The sequence below is a fragment of the Poecilia formosa genome, unplaced genomic scaffold (genome assembly GCF_000485575.1).
Source record: "Poecilia formosa unplaced genomic scaffold, Poecilia_formosa-5.1.2 Scaffold16, whole genome shotgun sequence".
Lineage (NCBI taxonomy): Eukaryota > Metazoa > Chordata > Actinopteri > Cyprinodontiformes > Poeciliidae > Poecilia > Poecilia formosa.
Window position 1 is genome coordinate 1,659,208 of NW_006799955.1, and position 22,074 is coordinate 1,681,281.

Here is a 22,074-nt window from a genome sequence, read left to right on the forward strand (position 1 = left end):
CCAATAAACCCCATCATTCTGTAAAGTCAGCCAAGAAGTAATAAGATTCATCTTCGAGATCCGCTCCCCCATCATCTATGCAGAAAGAAACCCTCGCTGAGATTAATCTGTGCTGTCATTAACGTGACTTGAACACATCAGCCGTTAAGAGACGGCGGACCGCATGTGGGCCTTTAATGTGTCAGAACACATGGGCGTTTAATTCACCTGGGTTCGCCTCGCAGGATCAACACGCCTCAAAGCATCCAAACCTGCGCTCGCAAGCAGCCTGAAGCCGCCTCTGCTTCCTGCTGAATGAGTTTATATCGGGAGGGAAGAAGCTGCAGATGGAACCTATTAAATTAATGTGACGTCGATAAAGCAAGAGCATGTAGGCCAACATTTGTGAAGCGATGGGAGCTACTAAATGCAAATAATGGCAGATATTTGGGTTGTTTTCAGCACTTTCTGAATGTGCAAACTTGAGTAATTTATTTAAAGCAGCTTGACATTTTAAGGTGTAGTAATCCATCTGCCGATCCCTCAAAGGAGATTTACTGTTTTCCTCACAAGTTTATATAGACCATTTCTTCCTCCACTCTCATTTCTTATAAAGTTGAATAACTTGTCAGCTTTCCTGACATTTGCTTAGCGTATCTGTGTTATTTTGGTCCACAGTGCAGTTTATTCAAATAAGGCGGAACAACATTTTTGTTGTATTTTTTACTTTCCGTTTTTCCAAAAAAGCACCCCTCTGAATTCATCAGTTCTGTTTTTCTTTCAGGCACAAGCACTTTCGGCTGCTTTTAAACCTCTGCATGCAATCTACAGTAAAAAGCCATTTTAATTAATCACTTCTCAGTCAGTAGATGCATTTAAATCAGCACAGACCACTGGCTCTTTGTGTCAGCCAGACAATAATGTAATATCCTGGAGGAGCCTTTTTTCCATGCGTACCGGCTGCTGTTAACATGCATCGCTGTGATTGCCTTCCCTGTTGTTTTTTTTTACTTTTTCTTTTTTTCTTGGAGTGATGTGGCTGGCTCAAATTGAATTCACGTGTTCTGCATGCTGCGCTGCTGTTTCCTAAAGCAACTCTTTTAGCCTCCTGTTGTTCAGTCACACAGAGAAACGCAGGCTTGAAGCATTCGATTTTCCTTAGGTTTGCCACAAATTCTTAATTTCAGTAATTTATTTTTTTTTAAATAAAAAAAAATCTCTGAAAGGACTGTATGTTTAGACGTTGTGAGGTACGTTTATTTTTTTGCAAAGCTTCTTTATGATTATGATGTAGGAGGAAAGTCGTGGCTCAAGCTCAGTGGATGGAGAACGTCTTTAACGTCTTGCCAAGGAATGAAATGAATTTAAATCTGGACTTTGACTAGGCTGTTCTAGCGCAGCAGTATGCTTTAATGCGTTAGAAGCTCTAGTTATGTTTCCACCCCAGTCTCAATTGTTTTTTTAAGCCTCTAAAATATTTTTTTTGTCCATTCATCTTCCCACCTCCACCACCATTTCCTGTCAGCTGTATTTATACTGAGACTGAATTACACACAGGTGGACTCTACTTACTCTACTGACTGGATTTTATTTAAGGGTGCTCAAGTAGAGGAGATTGAACATTTGAACATCATTTAATCCTTTTTTCAATTTTGTGTTGGTCTGACAAAGTCCCACTACAACACATAGAAGTTTTCAGTACTAACTTTACAAAAAAGGAAAAGAGGTATTAAACATTATTTTTCCCTCTTTGTCTTTCCAGCCATTAAAGACTATGAGACTGCAGCAAAACACAGCGAGAACGACCATGAGATCAAAGAAGGCCTGGAAAAAGCTCAGCGACTTCTCAAACAGTCACAAAGGAGGGATTACTACAAGATTCTTGGAGTGAAGAGGTGCGTGCTGTGATCACTGGATTTAGGAAATTTAGTTTGGATTTCTTTTTTTTTTTTAGGAGAGCATTAATTAGAATTGGGATGTTTTAATTCTAATTAAGTTTGTGTCAGGAAGGAATGTTTTTCATTCAAGAACAAATTGTTTTATACACAAAAGTTTAGAAAAAAAAAAATCCCTACAATCAAACACTACTTGAGCCACTATTGAGTCATTATACTTTTGAAAATACTCGGTTTTCTATGCAGGAACCGGAACACCAACTTAGAAACCAAAAGTATTTTTAGGTGCAGCTTATGTTGACATTGAGATGTTCGTATTTTTCTAAAATGTGCTGATAATGCTCTCTTCACGCTCACAGAACTGCCCAGAAAAAAGAGATTATCCGTGCCTACAGAAAACTGGCCCAACAGTGGCACCCTGACAACTTCCAGGACCCAGAGGAGAAGAAGAAAGCAGAGAAGAAGTTCATAGACATCGCTCAGGCTAAAGAGGTTCTCACCGATCCCGGTAAGGACGACGTCTGCACAGTTTGAGATGCCGTTAGTGCCCATCTTGCAGAAAATGGCTCCTTACTGGTACTTATTTTGTCCTGTTGGATTACTGTTATCACACAGTCGAGCCTGGCCGATTCAAACAAGAAAAAGATTTCACGTCCTAAACTGTGTACATTTCTCAAGTCAGAATGAATCCCCTGTCAGAGGCAGTAGCATTTTACATGTATTCACAACTCAGCATTTTAGCCAACTTAAGATGCTTCAACAAGTTAACAAAAAGACGACGTGTTCAGTTTCACCAGAACCTCAGATAAATGTGTGCCTTCCAGAAATGAGAACCAAGTTCGACCACGGCGAAGACCCCATGGATCCAGAGAGCCAGCAGGGCCACCATCACCCGTTCCACGGAGGTTTCCACGGCTTCCAAGGTTTCAACCCGTTCGGCTCCGGACCCTTCAACTTCAAATTTAGCTACAACTGAGAAGTCTTGGTATAAAGCATAACCGGAGCGGATTTTCCTCTCCTCCCTATTTGAAAGGGAGATCACTGGCATGAAAAAAACATGTCAGTTCCTAACTGTCAGAAAAATGTGGAGCGAATGGTGACTTTAATTAAAGACTCATCTCTGTTGTTGAATAATGCAACCTCAAGTGTCGCCTGGCGGGGGGCTGGATGGGGGTGGGGCGGGTATATCTGTTTCTGCCTTGTGTGAAGCGGCTTATTTGTCAACATGAAGTTCATTCTGACATTCGGATCGTTTCCATGTGTTGCACACTCTGCAATTCACATCCACTCACCTGATTAAATTTATTCATAAACACTATTTTTTATATGAATGGATTTTTGCTGAACTGTAAATAAAAAAAGAACTATTTATGTACATGAATCTGGATTTGGTGAATTGCTGTAAAAAACAAACAGGAAAATGCACCTGGTATGTAGTTAGAAACATGCATACTTTTGCAATTTACTGAATCCATCCATCCACTGATGACCTGTGAGATAAGAACTTAGATTTTATAGCAAAAGTTTATTTTTTTTTATCCACCCTCTCATTACATAATATTAATAAACATTGCTTTTTTTTTTAACATTTTACAATGAAACAAAGGTGTCCTGAGAGCAGCCTGCATAAACTTGTTTAAAAACATGAATTTTTAAAATGGAAACACACGATGTTGGCTTGATTTGAGCAGCAACACGTCCTCTTAAACCTGAGACAAAAATCACTGGATGTTTGAAAAAGTCACATAATTAACACAGAAATAAGTTAAGCTTTGACATGCTACCTATAAAAACACGACTTGAGGATTCTTTGTTCTGATGGGAAAACTGAAGCAGAGTACCAATGACAGACCACCATTTGTCCAACTCCACTCTGTAAACACTTGGGTTTCCCCCGTTGGCTGCCTTCTCTCTGAGCACGTACTCGGCGTACGCCAGCAGTTAAAGAAACGGTACACATAAGAAGCCGGTAAATAAACTCCTCCCTACTGATAATGGTTTTTGGATTAAAGTTATCTGAATGTGTGCGTATAGTTGTATTCCAGATGTTGAAAAGGAGAGGGAAAAAAAGTTGATACAAAATTGCAGGGGCATCTACATGTTCAGATGTTGAGGAATTTACAATATTAAAAATACCTTAAACAGTTCTTCCTCTAACGTTTAAATCCACAAATGAATTAGTTTAAGCCATTCTTCAAGCTTTCCATTATAAAAATGTAGGACTAAATTCAATAAGAATAGTGTGGATCTGGATCAAAGTATTTTCTAAGTCTTGAAAAGGAAACAGACTTAAAAAAATCTTCGTATTTTAAGACTGTATTACCTTCCCTGCTGCCTACATGATGCTGTCTGAATTTACCAAGTAAGTCACCCCAATCGGACCACTTAATGCTGTTTCTTATATAGTTATGTCCATCCATGCATCTCGAGTTTCCAAGCTTAAATTCTCTCCCCTGTAAAGATAACCTACTACAACCGATGTAGTTGCATTTATAAAATGTGACAAAAAATTAGCTGCGAAATCTTAAAAACAACCAGTTAAAAGCAGGTAACTGCGGTGAGATTTCTATGGTTGTGTTATTAGGAAATAGGGAGTGATGTGCGAACTGCTAGTTGAGAAAACAGGCAGATAAAAAGGTAAGAACTACTGGAACATGCAGCTTGTTGTTGGAGCTGCCAAGTGAGGAGTGATCAGTCATAGGTGGGTGGAGTTTAACAAAAGGCGGACTGTCTATAATGCAGTTTGTGAAATCTAATAACGGTCGACTTTGGTTTGGCACTACAGACGAAGGCAACATCGTCTCCACTTGGTTCAGATAGAGAACAATAACAAGACAGGTGTGTTTGTTATGTTTTAAATACTGAAATATACTTAGAAATGTGCCTTCTCTACTAGTACAGTGCAACATATGCCAAATGCTTCCCTTAAAACAAACATGATGTGGTGCTTTGAACGTTGCGTTTCCAAGACTCTCCAATAATTGCTGTCTGGCTGAAGAGCCTCAAGCCGTGGGTTTCTGGCTGCCCTTTCACAATTAAATCCTGTGCTGAGTTTGTGAGATTTTTACCGACTTCAGAAGCAGAAATGACATCTCTGAAAATATCACATCCTCTTCATCCGGCTGGGGATGTAACACTCCACAGCTATGTTTAGCTGGAACTGTCTGTCTTCAAGCTTCACAGGTGGCCTGCGTGCAAAAAGGTGCTGCCTGCTTCCTCTTCACCATGCTTCTGGCAGACGCTAAAGTTCATCCCGCCGGTTCTCTGATGCAGGAAAGAAATGCCGAAAATGAGCACTTAATACGAGAGAGAGAGAAAAAAAAAAGAATCTAGATATGGAAAAGGTTAAGTCGTGCCGAAGAATAACAGACAAAGGCTGCAGTTTGATTAATACAACAGGAAAGCGTTGTGGAAGGACGTCTTTTCCCTCCTCCTTTACCTTTCTTATGTAGTGAGGGGGCTGGAGTCTGTTCCTGGACTCGTCTCAGCATTTCTTTTATCTCCTTGTCATAATCTACCCACTCAGGCACGATCCTCGCTGCAGCCATCAGCTTGGGCTCTTTGGTTTTAGGATTATTGCACTGCACCAGAAAAACAGACCAACACATCGCTCACACATCACCAGTGGCACTTTGTCCGTACAAGTCGGCTCCCCAGTTCCCAGGGCAGTCTGCGACAGGCATTTGCACCCAATTTGATTTCCAATTTGGTTAAAAGGACATTATGCCCGGTCTTGTGTCTGAGTTACCAAGTGGTGACCTACACCGCAGTGAGACAATGCTTCCTATTTCAGTCCGCTGGAGCACATCCAGTAATTCTCCAAATTAGTTTAGGACACTGCAGGATTGCCTGGTTGCCTGCTAAATGCCAAGTGCCTTGTGGACATTAGTGGATGGGAATACACTCAAACATTATAGTGCCTCAGCAGATGCAATGGACTGCAACATGAAAGGTAAAAAGGACTTTGTAGAAAAAAGAAAAAAAAAACAGACTAAATCTGATAAAAGAAATAGAAAATCCAGAGTTAACTTTAAGAATGTACCTGTTTATTGCATGAATGAACATCTATATAAATATGTGTATTTGTTAAATTAGTACACTGATAATTTACAATAGATGTAAAAAGTCAAATTGTATCACAATGCATTGGTTAAGGTTATACATGAATTGCATCTTTTTATGCAGGTACAAACCATTAAAGTCTGCATGTTTACTGGATGTTGTGTGAACTCAGACAATTGGGAACCCAAAGCATTTCTCATGTCTTTGTTGCTTTTGTATTCAAGTTCTATGTTATTGCTTGAAAAACTGCAAGTAAAATAATTCCTTACTATTCTTTTTTTTTGTTTTTTTGTCTATAACAGTAAAATAAGTGGAGTTTCTTCATGTCTCATCCTCTCAGATTAAATCAGATTTAGGGCAATGAATATCTTATTTTATTAGTTGTTGTTTTTTAATAACACCCTACATTTGAATGGATTATCAGTAACTTCTAAGGAGGAACAACTTAGTGAATGATCCTTTTAACTAATTGTTTCAATATTGACCAAAATCATCATGCTTTTTATGTTTTATATGGTCAGCCTGCCTTAGGTAAAGGTCAGCAATAGATATCAAAATGATACGTTTAGCAACAAAAAGTTAAAGACCAGAGAGATTAATACACTTTAAATGTTACCAGGACTCACCAGGTCGATAGTCTTAGCTGTAACCTTAGAGGCATCATCACACCACGTCTCGCACCACAGCCACTCCTGAGGAAGGGACTTAATGGCCACCTGATGAATCATGTTATTAGGAAGGTCCTAAAAAAATAACAATGTAAATGATTAAAGCGTTTATAAATACAAATTCTTATGAATAACCAGTTAGTGTCTATTGAATCTCATGGATGGGTTTATGCACCTGGTCCAGGTTTGACAGACTGTTTGGGTCCTGGCTTAAAGCTTGGTACTGACCCCTCAGTCTGTCTCCGGCTGCAATCTTACGGAACTTCTTTAAATCCACCACATAGAGCGCGCTGGGAGAAACGGCAAAGGAAAAAGATAAGACAGGGTCACGTCTCTGCATTTTACTGTTCTATCAAATAAATTATAATATATGCTCAATCGAGGCTGTTATCTCTCCACAAAAAAATGTGTCTTCTTTTGGTTTTGATGTAATAATATAATCTTAAACGTCGCATTTTCATCAGCTGTAAGCAGAAAATCATCATAATTAGACAAAAAGGCTTGAAAACATCAATCTTTGTGTAACGACCTATGCGTTTCACATGGTGACATGACTATGCCTCAACTTTGTTTAGGACATTGTTTCATACAAAACTAACACTGCACATTACACTGAGCACATAATTCCCACAGTGTAACATCTTGGTGGCAGCATCATGCTGAGGGAATGCTTTACTTTAGCAGGGTTTAGGGAAACTAACCAGAGTTGATGGGAAAAGATAAACTTTATAGCACTTTTGCAAACAACTCCGTGTTAGAACACAAATACAAAACAAAAACCAACTCAAAAGCACTAAACACCCAAAGCAAATTACTGATTGTATTTTTATAGAACTGGTAAAAAAAAACAACCACATTTTAATGAAAAAAAACAATAAAACAAAACAGAAGATGACAATTAGATGTATAGTCTGTATATTCATATATATATATATATATATATATATATATATAATTTTTTTCTTTTTTTACTTTGATCTCAGACTTTCTTTTTAAATGTTTTCTTTTGCAATCAAGAAATGTGTGCATTTTCAGATCAGCCAATATGAATTAGTTTTAATTGATCAAACACATTAATTATTAATGCAGACATGGCATAAAGATACGCTGCCTTAAATTTTCTGTGTGCCCTGAACACATCCAAAAACTATAAGCCAAATCTGGGGTGGGACGATGGAACCATGCAGACAGCATGCTACATGCTAACCCGCTGAAGTCCTGCAGCTTGATTCTTCTTTGTCACTTATTTGGCCTCGGAAAATGTTTGTCAATTCGGCCAAGTTTTTCAGCCCCACTCATCTCTCTCTCCTTTTTTTTTGGCATGCTGGCTAATTTAACTTGCTTCTCTTTATGCCTTTCAAATAACAAGGGGCCACTCGTACTTCCCCTTAGTATGCAAGATATCAGACTGACCCAGTCTAACGTTTTATGGCGCACCTGCGGCTGCAAGGGCGGCAGCACCGCTATGCCTTATGGGGCAAAAACATATTCAGACCACCAGCCAGTTCAGCCCGATACAGACCGTCAGGAAGTTTGGTAAAACCTCCCGAGCCTCCTGATGGCCAATTTACTCCTGAATATACCCAAGTATGTTGTTGTTGTAACATAAAATGTTAATAACACATTTCAAGACATGTTGGAGATACCAGTCCCAGCATCTACCACTGTTCTAACTGAGCTTCGCAGATTCTCAGCTTGAGAAATATGCAATAATCCAAATTATTGCTCTGTTTATCAGTACAGCAATAAATTAAGTTGTACAGTTATGATGCCATAAACAAAATGAAGCCCTGACTGTAGAACCAGTTTGCATTAAAGCAACGATGCAGAAAATTTACAAACATTTTTTTTTTTTCCCCTTTATTTCCCTTTAACATTGGTAACTCTAGTTTCTTTAAACAAGTGTCAGGAGATAGACCAGCCTTATACAAATAATCAAAAATAATTGCCTAGGAAAAATATTTGCAATTCGACTGCCTCAATAGTGTAAATACATATTTTAAAGGATTAAATTAATATTTTAAAAGCACAAACGTGCAGCCACTACATGTCGCCTCGTGTCTTAACGTCCTGCTTTCTCTGAAAATGTAATTTGTACTTTGCACAGATCTTCATTTCGGCAGCATCTAGCTGAGAGAGGTAGCTGCACATGTGTGAAGTTTGTCTCAAAGGAGACATCAGACTCCTCTTTTTTATGGGTACTGAGGCTGTGGAGAGCAAACAGCATAAACACTGCAGGCTGATAACCGCTATCATGGTACCGATTATCTCTGATTGGAGTTCTTGGTTTTGTCACACCAGCCAACAGATAAAAAAAAAAAAAGAAGAAAAAAACCTGAGTGTTTTGTACTCTCTCTCTCTCGTCTGCAATTGTGTGCACGACACATGCAGCTCAGGATTAAGAGATTTTGTCTGAAAGATGCAGAGAAATGATTGTTTTTTTTTCTGCTGCCATCAGCCTGTGGTGAAGCAGAGAGTTAATTTGTCTCAGTTCATCCACTGTCTGCCAGCTGATTTCGCTTCAATGTGACACAGAAAGACGGCAAAAGAATCACAGTGTGTCAAGGGTATCTAATACAGATTATGATTGATGAGTTCAAATATTAATCATACATTTCTTTCCTCAATATTTAATTTATTGTGAATTTTCTCCCATTCACACATCAGCAAAGTCATACATAAAGAATTAAGCAAACACATATATCCTCACAGATAATTGAATTTTGCACCTTGACCACAAGCTCTTGAGATAATCCTAGTAAAATCTACAAATATTTAGCAAAACCTTCCAGAAACTACTTTTTTTTGCCTCTTTTATCTATTACAAAACCAGTTTTGATGTGTGTTTGAGATCCCTGTCCTATGTGATCATGTAGGACAGGGATGATCAGGAGCAGTCCAGGAATCAGCTTGACATGAAGTGGAAACTGTTGCTGCAGCAGCATCACTGTTCACAACAAAACAAGCTATGCTAATCTATAAGACAAACAGAGGGATGGCTGATTGATAAAGAAGACCCTGCTCCGTGAACACGATAGTGAAGCAACTAAAATTTGCATTTGCTCAGATGCTCAGATTAACAAGGCTAAGTCAGTCCGTCCATCAATGCGTCTCCTTGCAGGGGGCTGGTGCCAATCTCCAGCAGTCTTTGTCCAAGAGGCAGAGTACACCCAGGCAAGTCGCTAGTTCCAAGTCAAAATCCTTCTCAAGAAAAGGACTGACTTGGAACTATACCAAGACGCATTAAGGATTAAGGTATTTGTTCGTAGAAGTAAAGATAATGCATTCTAATCTCTGAATCCTGCAAAAACTGTCATGCATCATGGTGGCAGAATTGTACTCTTGGGGTAATTTGCTGTCAGGAGTATTGGAGAACTAACTGAACCAAATGTAGTAAAAAACAAGAACTTCTAAGTTCACCTCAAATCATCAGTCACTGGATTGAAACGGTGTTCCCACTGGACAATGTTCTTTAACACACATCCACAGCAAAACGGGAAAAAAAGGTGGTAAGGAGCGTTTACAAACCCAATGTGAAAAAAGTGTGTCAATATTTGACCCTGTGTGAACTGCTTTACAGTGTGAATTAGAGAAAATGACTTTATATTCAAACTACAATCAAGCATCTAAAACATCAGATGCCCAGGAGAGCTACTGCAGTCCATTTACCAGGTGTCATTTACCTGATGTGATATTTCCTCTGTCCAAGATGTGAGGCCCAGTACCCGCTCTTCCAAAAGCGATACCCCTCCATTTCTCTGCGACTGTCACAAAACGGTGTGTAGCCATAGGGAGCTCCCTGTAAATCCAGGTCCCTCAACTCTTTTAAATCAGCCCGAACAATCTGTGTGTATGCGTGTGTGTGTGTGTATTGAAGAGACAGAGAGAGAGAGAAAGAGAGAGAGACAGAGAGAGAAAAAAAGCAAAAACTCCGGTAAGTACAGAAAAGACTGATGACACTTGAGAGAGTTTCAAAATCTCATCAAATCTTCACACCGGCAGCGAGACTCATACGAAACGAGTCGGGCTTTAAATCACACAGTGCCGTGAAACTCTTTCAAAAGTCCATACCTGGTCGGCGTCTACAAAAATGATCTTGTCCACAGCTAAAGGGAACAGAACATCCAGGAAGAGGATCTTGTATCCCCAGATAATCCGCTGTTTCTCCGTCTGCTGGTGGAGCCAGCGGGGCCACTTGTACTGCACCAACTCATACTGAAAGCCATACGACTTGGCCATGTGAGAAATGGTCTCCTACCAAAGACCAAAAGGATATAGGAGAGGTTAAAAGATTTCTCTACATGGCGTATTTTCTATTTAGAACATATCAGACTTTCTACACATTTTCTTGTTTGGAATTCCATTGTTTTTCAGCTTGACAACTTTTGTTACAGGGTCTGAATGAAAAAAACATTTCCTAGTTGGGTTTTTATCATTTATGTGCTTCAAAAACCATTAAAAAGCACAATCCTGAATTTGGCATTATATTATATCGGTAAAGGGAAATTTATTTGTTTTAACTTGTAACTATTTTTTGAGTACAGAGTTGATTGAGGAATAAACTGATCTATTGATTAGTTCAGCCTTAATATGTTTCTGAATATTGTAGCTTTGCTTTGGTATATCGATGATAAAAATTGCAATTTAAAAAGAACCTAAACATAGAGTTTTTTTATTCCTCAATATATTTTCTTAAAAATTTTGAATTTGTTTTCCATTTAGTCAATAAAATAATTGGAAGCCAAAGCTTTTTTCTACATACCATTTTCCACGGTGTTTTCATCGGTACAAAACCTTTATGTTGCCGGGTTTTATTATTGATGTGTTTTCAAAATCAGCTAAATATCTGAATGCGAATCACCAATCAGAGCCAGTCAACTAACAATTGGCTAATTCCGAACTCTGACTTCTTTGCAAGCTTCTTTATGTTGTTCTTCAGATAATGAAATAAGTAATAAAGTCTGAAAATGCTAGCACTTATCCACATTCTTTTTTTGAAAATATTTTTTTCCACACTTTAAAAATATGAAAAACACTTCTTTTCTGGACATTTCTCCATATATGACAATGACGTCGCAAAAAAAACAAACTAATACCTTGAAAGAAGGTGAGAGGTAGTTTTTAAGGAACCAGAACTTGACGGGTGTGTTTGTATGCCGAAGAACAGACAACATCATTATTCTGAAAGAGAGGTGGTATATGACAAGATTAACTTTCAGACAAAATGTAATTCACAGTGCAGGGCTTGAAAGGGAAGAAACTGACCTCAGAAATCGCTCGTACAGATGACCGGAGGCCACAGAAAACACGTTAAGAATATCTTCCTTTTTCTTCTCTCCCTCGTCCCTCTTTGAGGCACCACCTGTAATGCTGCAGATGAAACCAGAATACGTGAGTCGGCGGCGATATGATTCATGACGACTTTTCATATGGAGGCAACAAATCAAAACTTCTGCTGTAGCAACCATGCTTTCATGAAGCCAGGGGAAATTATTGTTATAAAAGGCAGAAGAAACAATTTCAAAACAATTTTAAAACAAATCATGCAGCACTGAGCAGCTGATGTGTTTTCTTAAAATAAAATAAAAATAATGAGGGTGGAAGTGGTGTGAAAGTCAACAAATCTGACATGATTTGAGACATTTCAACTCCCGCTGATACTCATCTAGAAGGCTGAAATTAGTTGTCGAAGCAGCTTCTGAAAGCTCACATATACTCCTATGTTCATATCTTCTTAGAAAATGGAAAAAGAAGAACATGCATGCAATGAGTGAACAAAAAAAATATTGGTATGGGGGTTTACAGAGCCAAATTTGTTAAACACCTCTTTGTGCTATAGGAGCTTCTGCTTGTCTCTGCCACAGCAGGAAAAATGCATTATCTTCTATTCTAGTTAATTAGATTAGGACCATCAGTGCCTCTCGAGCCTTATACATGCAGTTCTCTCTTTACCATAGTGTACCAACATTATACTTATGGTTATCAATTCAAGACTACTTTCTGCTGAGGAGAGACTGATCCTTTGTGACATACAGAGTTGTGAGTAAATTTAGAGCAATCTACTTTTAATGTATTTTTCATTTGTTTAAAGTTTTGGGAGTCTTTATATTTTTAAGGAAAAACATGTATGGACAAGTTCGGAACACAATTAAACGTCTTACAGAAACACCTCCATCAGAAATAAGTTGAAGTATTGATATTTTTGCTTAGTAATCTGGGACTACCTTTTGTCATTTGGCAAATATAAATCTATTAATCAGACGAGAGGTTCCGAAAAGCTCCCTCCTAGAGTCACTATTTCAGATTATAGAGCGTTACATCTCTTATTACATCTATACTGATGACATGCAACTTTATTGAAATAAAAACTTAAGTGAATGATTCTGGTTCCAAAAATGCAAGGTTAGAAATAAGCACTTCACTTGATCACATAAGATCAAAGTCACAGAGCATACACCTATGGGGCCTAAACTGCAACATCTACAAAGTTAATTAGTAGATCACTCAACTACCAGCTTAGAAACATGCCTTTAGAGTTACATGTCAAATTAGGACTGGAAAAAGTGCTACTTGACTTTATATTCAGTAAGTTGTATTATTGTTATTGGCATACAAGAAAAAAATAATAATTTAGCTGCAGGTCTTCTGAAATCCTGCTTCCAGAGTCCTGACCAATACTAAGAAAATTAAATATATCAGACCAGGTTTTAAATTTTTGTACTGGCTCCTGAGCTCTGAACTAAACAATGTGAAAACGTGAGATATTCAGAAACTGCTTAGTCCTTTAAATTCACTAAATAAAACAATAGTGTTTCCCATACAGGCCGGAGATTAATTCATCAGTTAATTTTGAACATATTTTAGCTATCTGTTTGTTAGATATTAGAAATGTATACTGCTCAAAAAGATAAAGGGAACATTTCACTTTAATTTTGTGTGTGGCTCCAAATCCAGGCCTCCATTGATTAATAAATTTGATTTCCATTGATGATTTTTGTGTGATTTTGTTGTCAGCACATTCAACTTTGTACAGAACAAAGTATTCAATGAGAATATTTCATTCATTCAGATCTAGGATGTGTTATTTGAGTGGTTCCCTTTACTTTTTTGAGCAGTGTATATCTTATTTCTAAATGATGCTCCCTTTTTTTCTACAATTTAATTAGTGTCTTTCAAACAATTTCCCTAATGTTTGTTTTGTTATTTTCCTGTAAAACTCTTTGTAACACTCCCTGGATGAATGTTTCTATAATTAACTTGATCTGCCTAGTAAATTTCTGGAAGACTGTATTATAGAGGAATTTTGGTCCACTCTTCTTTGCAACATTCCTTCAGTTAAATGAGGTTTGCAGACATTTCTTCATGCACAATTCTCTTAAGGCCCCACCACAGCATTTCACCGAAGGTAAGGTCAATACTATAACTGGACTATTGCAGGATTTCAGTTATTCTGTTGTAGACTGGCTGCTGTGGTGTTGATGTCTTTATTTTGACCAAGTATTTAGAAATGGGCCCTTGTTTGACTCTAGGATGCTTTGGTGTGTGAAACGGTGCTTGTTCTACTTAATGGCTGCAAGGTGGTCAAGGACTTAACAGCCTTATTTCTTATACGGTTGTGGTGACATGGTGATTTAGGTTACGGTTAGATATCTGAAGTCATTTCTCATCTCCCTAAAGGACATTGTTGTAAAAGTCTTGTGGCATTGCAAACCTAAGTTGTGCTAATATGTACTTTTAAGAGTGAACAGTTTCTTTTGAAAATCATTAAAATATGTCACACCAATGCAGTTCTTTTTTTTATTTGTACTGGTATTTTAAAATATAAGATTCTTACTAGGGGTTCAGACGGACCTCAGTTTTTTTTTTTTTGTTTTTTTTTGTTTTTGTTGAAAAAATAGTTCTTTAAACCATTTATAATGTCTTCCTTTGGCATTGTGTTAGCATACATCAATCCATCTAGTGGGTGAAAAACCCAGCTGTTTTATGAGGTCTTTGCACCGGCAGGTGATTAGTTGAGTACTTTAATTAGCAGTCCATGGCTGCTACTTACCCTCTTGAATCCTAAAGAAGCAGCAAGGATGTACTTTGTTTCAAGAATTGTCAATACATTCAATGAGACCTTATTTTTCTGTGTCTGTACATTTCACCTAAGCTGATTTTAAACTCAAGTGTAAAGTGACATTTTCTTTTCAATACACTTGGAATTGATTATATCAGGGCTGATGTAAAAACAAAGTTTTACCGGGAGATCTGACAAGTCATTGACTTTTAAACACATTTAAAAAGTCTGACTGCTCAAGGAAATTATTTCAATTAAATGTGATGCAGTGCCTTTGGGACAATTTTATTGAATCATTTTGGCTGAATTAGACTGATAATCTGATGCAGAACAGATAATGAAGTGATTAAAAAAAGGAAAAGGCTCTAAATTGCACGGATTTCTTTAAAGAACTGACGGAAGTGTGCGTGAGTCCAGCACAGTTAATTGCATAGCTGATGTATCAGCAAATTTTATAATGGATTGTTAAAGTCGTTTATTGGGCAAAAATTTGCTGCTTGCAGTTTTTCAAATGTGAAGATAGACCGGAACAGAACAATTTTACAAAGTAATATCAATGTGAACTCAATAGTTAAATGCATAAAAAAAGATTAAAAGGGATGCCTCGGAGCATTATCTTAAACTGACTTGCACAGAACAACTAAGCATTTCAACAGGACACGGGAAGAAAAAAAACATTGACCATCTTGTGGCCGATGATAGCCACACGGTGAGTCTATAGATCACTTTTAAGTTGGAAAATAGACTAAAACGTGTTGTGTGAGATAACAGCAGTCTGAAGTAAAATCTAGAGGACACTTTCAAACTAGTGAACACATTAACGTGTCCTTAAAGAGCAACGGCTCATGATTCAAGGCACATTTAGCGGACAGAAATCAGGACTTGTGCTGGAGGCTAGATGTGTCTGCAGTCAGGCCGAGTGTCCTTGTCTGTAACAGACTGCTGATGAGGGAAGGGGTGTCTCTCCCACACTCAATCACAACCACGGCTTCAGCCCCGAGGCTCCAAGAAGACACCAGGGAAAGTGTAGGGAGGGGTGGGAGAACAGTGTCCTCTAAAACCGGCTTCCTGACACCAACGCTATGCAAGTTATTTCAAACTCTGCAGTGGTTTAGAATCATGAACAACTTGTATACATTTCCTAATATAATGAGAATTTTTACTTCCATTATTCTTCAAAGTTTGCTTCTCTACAGAGTCACCCTTGGCTTCTCTTCAGCTGAACAGTTGGCTAAGCCACCACACATCAGTGGAGTCTCACGATGTCAATGGCCTAAGACGAATAAGCCAGCCATTATGAAGGGACTTCAGCCCAACAATGGAGTCCCACAGATAAGCAGATTTAGAGGGTCAGGTGAGAGCTGTTTGGCTGAATCACCCGAGATAATCTGGACCACAGAGCTCTGGCTAAATCCACAACTGTGGTCAACACCAGCTGGGCACAACATCCCTTTCTCCAACACTACAAACAAGCAGCAAAATCTATCCGCAATATTTATTCAAATATTTACTCTGAAATGACAAAGTACCGATACCAGCTACAATTTTCTTAAATTATAAGAAATGTGCTACAAAATCAATTCAAAGTGTTTGCTTATATTCAGCATAGATTAAATTAATGGTTAAATAATACTTCAAGTGCCTTCCAAAACTAGTCATACCCCAGAAATTGTTTATATTTTGCCAAGTTAAAAACTTCAGTGCATTTTATCTGACTTTAAACAGACCATAGAGCTGCACAATATGTTGAATCACAGTCGTCATCACAATGTCAATGAGTGCAATACTGGGAATGCAAAAGACTGTTGGGTGCAATATTTGGTCAGATACTATATTTCAAAGGTTACATTTATGGCTGATCAGTTGGACAGACTCCTTTTACACTTTAAGTTTATTAATGGCTGGGATGGTGAAACACAAGGAGAGTGATGGAGACCTTGAGTTATGGTACAGAAGGACGAGAGTCAGAAAAATGTGGGTTAATAGTGAAGACATGATCTTAGCCATTTTAAGATAATACAAAAAGTAGCAGCTACATAAAACTGAAATTGAATGAAGAGGAAACATGGTTTAAAATTTTTTACTAAGAAAAAATCTGACAAGTTTGATGTGCATTTGTATTCAGCCTGTTTTACTCAGTAAAATCCAGTGTGACCAATTTGCTTCAGAATTTACCTTCATGTAAATTAATCTCAGTATAAATACAGGTTTAATGTATTTTTATGAAGGTTCGTTACAGTATATTAGTCAACAAACAGCTTCACGCAGATCAAGGAACACAGCAGACATGTTCAAGATTAAAATATGGAGTTTAAAGCAAAGTGAAGACTTAAAATAACCTCACAAGCTCACTGACCACCATTCAATCCATCATTTGAAAATGGAGTACAGCAGATGTACAATCCTAACAATGTTTAGTAGAGTGGCACATAAAAATGAAAGCAACACATAAACTTGACATGTTAATGAATTTAACAAAGGTTTATGTGTGAAAGGGGTTCCAGCAAGACTGCCTACCTTTTCTCAAAAGTGCTCCAAACACTTCACACAGCAAGCATTAAATAAAGAGACGGGATCACACGGTTAGGAAATGCTGGGAAATCACGCAAATGCACACACATACCTACAGAAGCACATATTTTTTGCAAGACTAGATCTTACAGCATAATATTGCAGTCTTGATCCAGGGGAAGGGTAAGATCTCCTGAAACCGTGTTGTATAATTGACAAGTGAAAGCTACATGAGCAAAACTATCAAAGAACTCAGTTTTTATTTTAACTGCCTGAAAGCCGGACAGAAAGTTTAAAACTAACTAGAGTTTCTCAAATTAAAGATGACTTTGAACATACCTTACTATGGAGTCCCATATGCCTTTGCTTTCACTAGTTTCACTCAAAAGGTCTTCATTAATCATCTCTGCTTTTTTTTGCACCTGCAAGTAAACACATAACTATTAAGCTTCCACAGGCTTTATCAAGCACTGGCTAAAAGTTTTCCAACACTCACGATTTGTGAGCGACAGGAACATTACAGAAAGAAGAGGAGTAGAGAAGCTAAATATAGCACATGTCTAAGAACCTTTCTCACCCTGACTTTGATGATCTTACTGTGGAAGCTGTTTAGCACAACTATTACATCTTCAGCATCAGGTGGGGAATCAGTTCCATCATGCCTGGAAAGAAAGAAAGAAAGAAAGAAAGAAAGAAAGAAAGAAAGAAAGAAGGAAAGAAGGAAAGAAAGAAAGAAGGAAAGAAAGAAAGAAAGAAAGAAAGAACGAAAGAAAAATAAATAAATAAATAAATAACCACTTGTGTTGGTCCTACAAATCACATAAAAACTCGTAAGTTTGTCGCTGCAAAATAACATCTGGAAAATTTCAACGGGTGTGGACAACGTAAACTGCAAGGCACTGAACACTGTGATCAGAAAATCACTTGCTGTTTTACTTTCAGTTACTATTTCAGTCAAATGAAAGAGGTGTTTTCCAAACAGAGACCATTACATTATGTCAATTTCCATGCTTTAGCCATGGCAACACAGGCAGAAACAAAGCAACACTATAGGCTCTTACAACAAGGGAAAGTACAGTCGTTAATGGACAGAGTCCTAACAGACACGCGCACTTAAAGCGGATACTGGGACAGCTGCCAGGGTCAAAAACCAGACCATATTCATTACCCTCCATTCTCATTAAGAATCACCTCGCCATTACTTTGCCCATCACTACTTCCCAGCCGTGCTGTATATACTGGTAGATTTAATGAGAAAGTCTGTACTGTATTGATTGTGTTACGCAGCCTTTCACTGTAATTGTTTTAGGACTTATTTGCCTAGTAGACAATGTATTTTGGCAGACCGAATCAGCAAGGTTTAATGGTGAACCACTGTAGAACAAACCAGAGGTTGAGATGAGCAATTTACCATGATGCACCGCCAGCCATTACAACTCCAAATGCTTACTAAAGGCAAAAAATCTAACCTTATCACTATGATAAATGCCCCCTCCACAGTGGACCTAAGGAAAATCCCTCTCCCACATGCTCAAGCGCTGCTTGTGTTTTCCCTCTTCTGTTGTCACCAGTGCAAATCAGCCTTCAGGGCTACTGTTAGAAAGCACCAGAGATCAATCTGTATCCCTGCAATGAGAGGGGGAGAGTTGGTCATCTCATTCATCGCTGTCAAAGCGAGGCGGGGCAGCAACACGGGCTGGAGGAGGAAAATGCACACTCTGGGACTTGGGAACACAGACGCTCCCAATAGGCTCTGATCGGCCACCTAACCAGAGCAGAGTGCCGCTAACCACAAGAATAATGACCCTGCCAAGGTGAAAAATGACATCACCTCTTAGCTTCACCTGGAGGATTGGGGGATAAATCTTGGTTGTCTGATATGATTCCAGAGGAACCGAGGGCTGTATATGCCCTAAATCTTAGGTGAAGTTAGCCAAAGAGGATGATATCGGTGATTGTGAAGACAAACAGCCAGTGCCCCCTCACACATAGCACAGGTCAGAAGTTTACATACTTTCACCATGGGCATCAACATCATTAACCTTCTGCTTTTACTGATGCATTAAAATATTCTACTTTCAGGGAGGATTAAATACACGACGACTTCAATTAGGGCTGCAAAATTTGGAGAAAATGTTAAATTATGATACTACTGCTGAAAATGATATCAGTTACAAATATGTCACAAACACCCTCCAGGGGTTTTATAATCTCAGGCACTAAGGGAAGGCGCCAATTACAGGAAGTTAAGAGTGCATGGATATGTTATAGATATGTACAAAATTTCAAAAATATGCATTTCCTCTGATCCAAATATTGTTAGAATTACACATACGTTGGGGACCACGTTCATGATCATTAACAGCTTTGAAGGTCTGTAACATAAAAAATCTCTACATTTTTATCATCACTTGTTTTTTAGTAAGATGTGAATGTTTGGGGATAACCTTCCCTACTGATATAGTTGGGGGGAGGGGGGTTTAACATGAAAAGTTAAAAAATGTTTAACTTTTCATGTTAAAAAGTTAACATAAAAAACTTTCACGTTAAAAATGCATATGTCAAAAAAAAACACACATAAAGGCTGCTTGTGGGATATATAAAGCAGCAGTGTATATTTTAACCTGTGTTGATTAGAAAAAAAAAAATCTGCCTTAAATTCAGACATTGTGCTTTCAAAAATTATTTGAATATTGTATCATCAAAGTCTTGAAAAAACAAATTTAATCCATTGTCAGAAGAACAACAATGACATTTACGCAAGTAAGTGGACATTTTCAGAAAAGCCACCAACTGACTTATTCCTTCATTTTATTTAAAACAAATGGTTCAGATTCATTAAATAAACCCAAGAACAGAACAGATTCTATCATTCTGTCTTGGAAACTTGCTCGGTTGCATCCTCACAAAAACAGATTCCACAGTCAGAGGAGGAAGGCACGAAGGTGACCATCTGCATCATCTCTCCAGTCTGTCTTCTCTTTAATAGCAGCCCTTTCCACCTACCCGTCTCTCCCTGCCTCTATGCTGAGCAGTACTCCCCGCACTCATCAAAACCTTGCGTTGCTACAGTGTCAGCAGCTCACCATGTTTCCATAGAGATGGGTTTCAGTAGGAAAGAAGAGACAGCTGAAAACCAGCCTTGAATCTCAGCTATGAAAACACCTGCTGTACAGCCATTACTGCCTAATTTTGTGTTTGTAAACAATGACTAGCATACTCACGTGACAATCTGATAGATGTCCTCTGATCTCCCTTTTCGTAATCTTAGGATCCAGGCTCCTGGGTTGGCCTTCAGCTGGAAATACCCCTGCAAAGTTTTCTTCACTTTAGTCAAAGTCTCATTCCAAATTGTACAGCCAGAATCATATTTGATCTTCTCCAACACAGTGCAAGAAACCTGGCAAGGATGCTGACCAGATTAGCCATGACAATGGTGTCATGCATGAGCGGGTCCTGACTCATGCCCAGGGTGAACTGTAGTCCGCGAGGCGGCTGGCCAGTTGACAGGTCAAAGCAGTGGCCTTCCAGTAAGAGGTGCTCCAGTTCAAATTCTGCTGCTACAACCCCATTAACCTGTGAAGGACTATAAATTACAAAGCAAGAAACCCCTGGGAGGAGAATAAAAGCACTCTGGCTCTACCCACACATGCAGAAATTAGTGGGTAGCAATGACTAAGCACCTCTCTACCTCCTGCAAGTGGATGTTGTCCAGGTCGTGGAGGCTCTGCTCTGCCTGCACCATCCAGCTCTCCGGTGTGATCATGTTGAGGGTAAGAAGGGGGGATTCTGGGAGCTCCGTGAAGCGGGCAACCGGCCCTGGAGACGCCGTGTCGTTGGCCAAGAACGCCACGTCAGGCTCCAAAACAAATCTGTAAAAACTGTGAGGAAAACCAAACATAGCAAGCAAATCATGAGATAATGTAAAGCTTTAAACTGTTGAATCATTGACTTTCCACACTGAAGACTTTCCACACCAAAACTACACTCAACGCAAGATATAAGATTATAACATGTTACAGTCATCAGGACAGTAGAGGTGGGACCAGCTGTAGCAGCTCTGTCTGTATCATTTGCTTAAAGGTGAGAGATCTAATGCTTTGACAACTTGTGCTGTTCACCCAACAACAAACGTGAACAAGAAAAGTTTATGTAAAAGCAACTGCAGGTTTATGTGTAGGGATGGAAAAGAGTTCACCTAAACAACTCACAGCTTTAACTGCAACAAACTGTGGGACTCAACGGAAGCTATACATTATAGCAAAAAGTTTCATTTGACTTGCCAATCATGTATTACTTCTTTTGACCCATCATATAAAACCTGGATAAAATATATTGAAGCAGTTGGTTCAGTGGGTATATGTTTTCAAGGCAGCGTAGCTGAAAAAAATTATTACTAATCCTAACTAGTTTATACCTTAAAGCTTCTATTGCCTAGCAGGTGCATAAACATGTTCCATATTCAAATGGTTGCTTTTCACCTTACTCGTAGATTTGTTTACTTCTCCAGAGTGAGATGAGTGTGACAACTGCGGCACCAAAGAGTGGTGAGGGAACACTTATGGTTAGAAAAGCTTTTATCCAGCTCACCACAGGAAACCTATAGCCTTCATTTCATTGGTTGTGATTTGTGACTATATCAAAAAAACTTTACTTCTTTTTAGAGCAGTCAAGATAATTAAGCAACTGAAACAGAAACAGAATTCATGCACTCCTACTGGCAGCAGAATCACCACAGGTGGACTTTAACGGCACCATGCTTGTGGCTATAAAAACAAAATGAAGCAGTAAAGTAGTAACAAGCCCCTGTTAAAAAAAATAAAACTCCTAGCTAAATGAAAATAAATGGAAAAAAAGGTCACAATGGAAGAAAAATGAAAAGGATCTTCGATCCTCCTGT

At 38.5% G+C, this 22,074-nt stretch overlaps 2 protein-coding genes across 7 annotated transcripts in view; one reads left to right on the top strand and one right to left on the bottom strand.

Annotated features, from left to right (window-relative positions):
* dnajc3a (DnaJ (Hsp40) homolog, subfamily C, member 3a) overlaps nt 1–3,190 on the top strand; it is an 11,712-nt gene extending 8,522 nt beyond the window's left edge. Inside the window, exons 10-12 of the mRNA XM_007546424.2 lie at nt 1,742–1,874; nt 2,234–2,382; nt 2,699–3,190. Coding sequence (XP_007546486.1) covers nt 1,742–1,874; nt 2,234–2,382; nt 2,699–2,850 — 434 coding nt within the window. The 3' untranslated portion in view covers nt 2,851–3,190. The remainder of the gene's footprint in view (nt 1–1,741; nt 1,875–2,233; nt 2,383–2,698) is intronic.
* A 116-nt stretch (nt 3,191–3,306) lies between these two features.
* uggt2 (UDP-glucose glycoprotein glucosyltransferase 2) overlaps nt 3,307–22,074 on the bottom strand; it is a 42,239-nt gene continuing 23,471 nt past the window's right edge. For 4 of the 6 annotated variants that reach the window (XM_016668618.1, XM_007546425.2, XM_016668617.1 and 1 more), the window contains exons 28-41: nt 20,866–21,055; nt 20,592–20,750; nt 20,399–20,484; nt 17,752–17,836; nt 17,514–17,596; nt 17,181–17,204; nt 11,870–11,974; nt 11,701–11,785; nt 10,676–10,858; nt 10,288–10,448; nt 6,780–6,894; nt 6,563–6,679; nt 5,314–5,455; nt 3,307–5,138 (exon numbers count right to left, since the gene is read on the bottom strand). In XM_016668618.1, coding sequence (XP_016524104.1) covers nt 5,116–5,138; nt 5,314–5,455; nt 6,563–6,679; nt 6,780–6,894; nt 10,288–10,448; nt 10,676–10,858; nt 11,701–11,785; nt 11,870–11,974; nt 17,181–17,204; nt 17,514–17,596; nt 17,752–17,836; nt 20,399–20,484; nt 20,592–20,750; nt 20,866–21,055 — 1,558 coding nt within the window. In that variant the 3' untranslated portion in view covers nt 3,307–5,115. Of the gene's footprint in view, nt 5,139–5,313; nt 5,456–6,562; nt 6,680–6,779; nt 6,895–10,287; nt 10,449–10,675; nt 10,859–11,700; nt 11,786–11,869; nt 11,975–17,180; nt 17,205–17,324; nt 17,368–17,513; nt 17,597–17,751; nt 17,837–20,398; nt 20,485–20,591; nt 20,751–20,865; nt 21,056–22,074 lie in introns of those variants that run through there. The other 2 variants (XM_016668620.1, XM_016668621.1) reach the window with 2 other exon arrangements.